Here is a 6,000-nt window from a genome sequence, read left to right on the forward strand (position 1 = left end):
CCTTGATAGCTTTGCTAGAGTCTTTCCCCTTTTCATGGAGACCTAGGAAGGTAGCAGGGAAATGGTTCCATGTGCCAGGGTTGCAACACATCTGATAGAAAGTTTGTTTGCTATTTGAAATAGTGTTGTAATTAGCAGTGTTCTTTGGAGCAAACTGGGACGTGGGTGGCGCTGTGGGTTAAACCACAGAGCCTAGGGCTTGCTGATCAGAAGGTCGGCGGTTCGAATCCCCGCAACAAGGTCAGCTCCCATTACTCGGTCCCTGCTCCTGCCAACCTAGCAGTTCGAAAGCATGAAGTGCAAGCAGATAAATAGGTACCGCTCCGGCAGGAAGGTAAACAGCATTTCCGTGCACTACTCTGGTTCGCCAGAAGCTGCTTAGTCATGGTGGCCACATGACCCGGAAGCTGTATGCCGGCTCCCTCGGCCAATAAAGCAAGATGAGCGCCGCAACCCCAGAGTCATCCACGACTGGACCTAATGGTCAGGGGTCCCTTTACCTTTACCTTTGGAGCAAACTACTATGCATTGCCGTTTGAACATACACAGCATGTACAGTCTTAAGAATCCTATGCTGCTACTAATGGTAGGTTACTGGTGTCAAAAGGTATTTATTGTAATGCCTTTAAATTGTAATGCATTTGCATTTATTTGGTTGGACCAGGGAAGATCTTGTTCTTAGACCAAAGACTTGCACAAAATTGCTTGTAAGCTATAGGATTGGATAGATTGAAAAGGCTGAAAACATCATGAGTACCATCTTCCTTTCCCAATGAAGCATCTAGCACGCCCTTAGACCTCTAATTGCATACCAGCATGACCCACTACAAGCATCAAACAATATAAAATATTACTTGGAATAGTTAGGTGCTTAGTGGTTCAGGTATGTTTTAGTACCTGCTTTGAAATCTATGGCAAAAAAAATCTCTTAAAGTTGTATTCAGACATGAGTTACATTGTTCCCCCATATAGTAAGCCTGCAATTTATGCACATTTTATTTATGCACTTTCAGCTTTATGTGCTGGAAAAAAATGGAAAAAATAAAAATGGAAAGAGGATGGATGTCCAAGAAAAAAGACTTTGGCAACCCCACCCACCATTGAACTCAATGTGTTTTGACTCTACACAATTTTTGGTTTTAGGCACACTTTCCAGAATGTAACCCCAGTGTAAACTGCAGACTTAAAATTACAAGCAAATGCCAGTCATAGTATGAGAACTAATTAGAGCTGTAGCCTCAGTCAACTTCGGTCAACGACAAAACTATCCACCATTTGATTTGATGCATTTATACCCAAAGGACAATTGGGTGACCATTTGGGCTATGTGAATAGACCATTTACTCTTCAGTAATCCAGTTTTTATTATGAGAATAACTATTCCATTCAGGTTAGTGATTTGGGGGTAGACTGCTTTTTCATTCTCATAGAATAATCAGCAATGCCACCTCCAATATTATTGACCAAGTATACTTATATAGTCACCTCTTTGTCTTTCTACAGGTACCAAAGCAGAGTTTCAATGAATCTGTAGCTACGGAACTGTGTGTGACTGGGGTAAGATTTTTCACCTTGTTGTGGCAATTGCTACTAGCAAAAATATTCCTTTGAATAAAGTTTTTGAAGCCTTTCTTCTAAGAGGGCTAGAGGTTACACCCTACAGAGATTGTGGAGGCAAATCCTGCCCCATCCTATATTGTTGTAGTTAGTTCTGATAGCAGTGGCAGCCTCGAGTTCAGTCCCTCTTACTGATTAATCTGCAAGTCCTGCCAAAATAGACAATGCTCGGAAGCAAATGCAGCAGCAAAGTATAGCTTATAAGACCCCCAGGTCCTCCTGACCTTAGTCGTCCAAAACAATTATTGCCTTTAATGAATTCATCAGAATTTTCAGTAATTGTATATTATTATACAATAGCATAGTATGCCCAGTTGGTGTTAACCCATGACATGGACTGCTCAGTGGTGGTTCTCCCTTTGACAAATACCCTTCTTGGTGAGGTGTGTCTGTCTCCCTCATTACTGACATTTCCTGTTTACCTAGGCATTTGATAGCTGAAAGCTACTAATCCTGGCAACATTGAAATCACTGGCTGTGAGAATGTGATTTCTTTTAGAATGTTTTGATGATGATGATGTGTTTGCCTCTCTGGGCTCCTTTTGGAGGAAGGGTGGAATGTAGATGGAAATAGCAACAACAAACAACAACATTATTATCTTCAACAACAACAACATTATTATTATTATTATTAGTAGTAGTAGTAGTAGTAGTAGTATTGGTTAGGCGGCTTAGATCCATGTCCAGAATTGCCATTCACCTTCAGCCATGTAGCAGAAAGATAATTGCATTTTTAATTCTTAGGAAGTATGTAATTTTCAGGTCACATGATAATTACCCTTTATCTATGAAACGTAATGAACTGATAATCTGCAGGAACATGGCTCTTAGCAAGACCCTTAAGCATAGTCGATCAGATTTTATGGCTGACAGAATACTGATCTTGAATAAATGAAATGACAGTTGCTTAAACCATGCCAGGAACAGGATTGGCCATTGCCTACCACTAATGCTCTCTCCTGTAACTTTTGGCCTTCACCCTTAGGTTATTCTACCACCCGACACTAGCTGAATGTACATACCCGTCAAAACATGTGTCCCCATTTGGTGGGGGGAATTGATCTTTTAAGAGTTAGATCAATTCACTAATTCTTTGGAAACCACAATATAGCTATGAATGGGTCAGAGCTTTGCAGTATTAAAAGATATAGATATAACCCTAGGTGGTGAAGCACTCCTGTCAAGGCCACTTCAGTTTTGACAGGAGCTAGTTTACTTGAAAGTGCCGGATCACATACAGAAAACCAACAAACAACTGGGCTTTCCTTTATGAAGCATAGCCTTTCCTGAATAAAAGCAGGAATGGGTAAGAGTCTGGTACCTCTATTTTATGGACATTAATACTGTGGGCATCACTAGGACATAAATTCCAGTCTCTAACTCTCTTACGACTATGTGCTAAATCAGGGGTGGTGAAACGCAGGCCCAGCCAGCTGTGCCTTTTGATATGCCCCACAGGAGTTTCCCCAGGCTACAATTGTCACTGGCTCCGCTTTGCAAGCTCTGTGAGCCTTTTTGCCTGGCTGAACTGTTTACTTAAGAACTGATAATACTTCTTGCTTGTCTGGATGGTGACTATAGAGAGGTGTGTGAGTGTGTGTAGACAATTAGCCTATGGTACAAAGGTAAAGCTTACATTAGCTGCCCCACTCCTCACTGACATGAGTCCCCAAGGTTGTCCAGAAGGGAATCAGCCCCTGGGCTGAAAAAGGTTCCTCTCCTCTATCCTGTATGGGTTATGTCATTCTCCTGCAAGGCGAGGTCTACCTTGACATTGAGTCTTTCTCGGTGGCCTTACCAATGTGGCCTCAGTATCCTACATCAGTACCTGCACAGCAAACTAATGAGTCTCTTTAAAATACAATCTTTTTAAAAAATTGTTTTTTTGAAAAAGCTTTGCTTACTATCTCAAATCACACTTGGAAGTCTCAACCTCCTTTGTATAGAATAAGGGTTAAGATACAACCTTGATAGAAGGCTTTGTATTATTATTATTATTATTATTATTATTATTATTATTATTATTTTCTTCCTCCTCCTCTCCCTCTCCCCTTTGTTCTCTTTTTTAATCTTTTCTCTTTTATTTTTATTTAGATTAGTTTAGCTTTTATTGTATTCTGTGTTGAAAACTTGCAATAAAAAAGTTGATTATCGGATCACACTGAAGGTAACGAGTATTACTAGAAGTTTCCGCCCCACGCCAAGACTTTCTGGATCACTTCATTCTAGTGAAGCTGCCTAAGTAGCTTGCAGGCGCAGCAAAGTAGGGATCATTGAAGAGCATTGAAAAGATGCAAAGATATGCAGGTGAAAATTTGGTGACCAAAGGAAATGATTCTGTTTTGCAGAATGCTCTTGGGAAAGGAAGCGTGGCAGGCGGCTCCACTAGTCACATGTCCTCTGACAATTCATCTCCTCTTCGTATAAGCATCCAGCCAAGCACACTTCTCATGCTGGTGGCAATTGCACTCTCATCTTGCTTGTGCCCACGTTCATCAGAAACCTCATATCTGCTTTAACAAAAGGACTTGTACAAAGAAAAGGAAATAAAATGAAGTTGATTTGTTCCCTGTCCTCCTCTGTTAATTGTTCTGATATAAAAGTTCTAGGAGCTAAGTTGAAGCACTTTGCTTTAAAAAAAAAAAAGTTCTGGATTGTCATCCCCGTCTTCATTATATTATATCATATTATATTATAATTTCCTAATTTTTAAAGGACGCTTCTTGTGTTACTTAGGAGCCTTGTGAAATACTTGATGCAGTATTACATTCCAAACCTGGAAGGCTTTGGGACATGCAATGTTTTAAAAGAGATGGAATGTCAATTTGCATGTAAATCATCCAGATTTCATCCTTTCCTTTCTTTCTTGTTTTCCTTGTCCTCGCCTTTAAAAAAAATCAAAAAAATCTGCCCAATAAAAAAGAGGCCATGTAGCTTAGAATCCTGCTTCTCTCATTTGCAGCACAATTAGCCAGGAAGTTCTCCTGTGCAAGACCCATTGTAATAAAGGGGATCTCAGCCAGAGCATTTGAGTGCTTTTGTGCAGTTTCCAATTATTTCAGTGTAAGATGAGAGCAAAGACACACCTTAGCTGAAATCAGTTCCAAAGCCAAAGTCATGGCTTCCAGTTGGAGTGGAGCTGCTTTCAAAGGGGATCCAGGATACCCTTGATTTTTCTGACAGGTTTTGGGCCCTTTCCATAAATATTTGCTATGTGGACCTCACAAAGACGTGGCTGCCTGGGAAGTCTCCTGCATACTGAGGAGGCAGCAGTCTTGTCACCTGCTCCCTTGGCAGACCAGAGACCTCTAAGAAGACAAGGGAGGCCTTGCATAAAGAATTTCCTGGTGGATTTTGGCCTTGACTGTTTTTAATTGTTATTATTATTGTCAAATTAAACATATTTTGAAGTATATATATTAAAACGGGATCAGGCTGTTGACATATGATGAATGTCTTCCTGGAGTGTGAATTTTATGAAACTTCTTCGTGTTTATAGATGGCTACCAATGTTTTAATGTTTTAGCATTCTCTTCCATGTTTATATATGTAAGTGGTTTTGCAGTCCTTGCTGTGAAACCATTGTAAGTCATATACCAATGTAATACACGTTTTCTTCAAAATTTCTGAAGAAATAGAGAGCGATATTAAACTTTCTAACACTGCTTTTATTTTTCTGATTATGATCATTTAGCCATGACAAAAAGTAAAAAAGAAAAGAAAAACATATCCTATATTAACAAGAAACAACCATTGTGAATATTTCAGTAACCTAAAATTCTTTTATCTTTCTGAGGATATATTTTAAAAAAGACAGAAAAGTTCAGCTATACAACTGTTGGTCTTCTTTATTGTAATTATACAGTTTAGTTATTTTACTGTTGATTGAATAAAAATGACATGAATCTTAATTATTCTAAAGAAACACCATTATCTGCCTATATTTGCTTCTGGGGAAAGAGGTACAATATAAAACTTTGGCCATTTTCAGTTCCTTGCCCAAATACAGGAAACAACAAGCACAGCAGATGGCTAGAAGGTATTGCTCCATTTTCTTCCACACAGACAGAGGTGTGGGTGTTGCTTGACCTTCTACGTGCCGTGCTGGATTGCAGAACATGGAGCTTCCAAATAGCTGATTATTTCACATGCTCAGTATATCTGATGTAGTAACTAGTACAATCTTTGAGCTGAGGTATTCCTGCAGACATAATGGAGATCCAACAGCTGATTGGATATACTAAGTGTGTTAATTTGGCACCCAGTGGTAATGTTCCATATGGACTGTGTTAGGACATCTGAACTAGATCTAGTGTAGCTATGGGGAACCTGTGTCTCACCTGATATTGCTGGACTACAATTCCCCTCAACCCTGATCATTGA

The 6,000-nt window shown here is 39.6% G+C and overlaps 1 protein-coding gene across 1 annotated transcript in view; it reads left to right on the forward strand.

Moving 5' to 3' along the window:
• GFRA1 (GDNF family receptor alpha 1) overlaps positions 1 to 5,542 on the forward strand; it is a 185,275-nt gene extending 179,733 nt beyond the window's left edge. Inside the window, exons 8-9 of the mRNA XM_083741421.1 lie at positions 1,504 to 1,557; positions 3,966 to 5,542. Coding sequence (XP_083597547.1) covers positions 1,504 to 1,557; positions 3,966 to 4,136 — 225 coding nt within the window. The 3' untranslated portion in view covers positions 4,137 to 5,542. The remainder of the gene's footprint in view (positions 1 to 1,503; positions 1,558 to 3,965) is intronic.
• Positions 5,543 to 6,000: the final 458 nt, after the last annotated feature.

This window comes from Podarcis gaigeae (genome assembly GCF_964106915.1).
Source record: "Podarcis gaigeae genome assembly, chromosome: 5".
In the NCBI taxonomy this organism is placed as follows: domain Eukaryota; kingdom Metazoa; phylum Chordata; class Lepidosauria; order Squamata; family Lacertidae; genus Podarcis; species Podarcis gaigeae.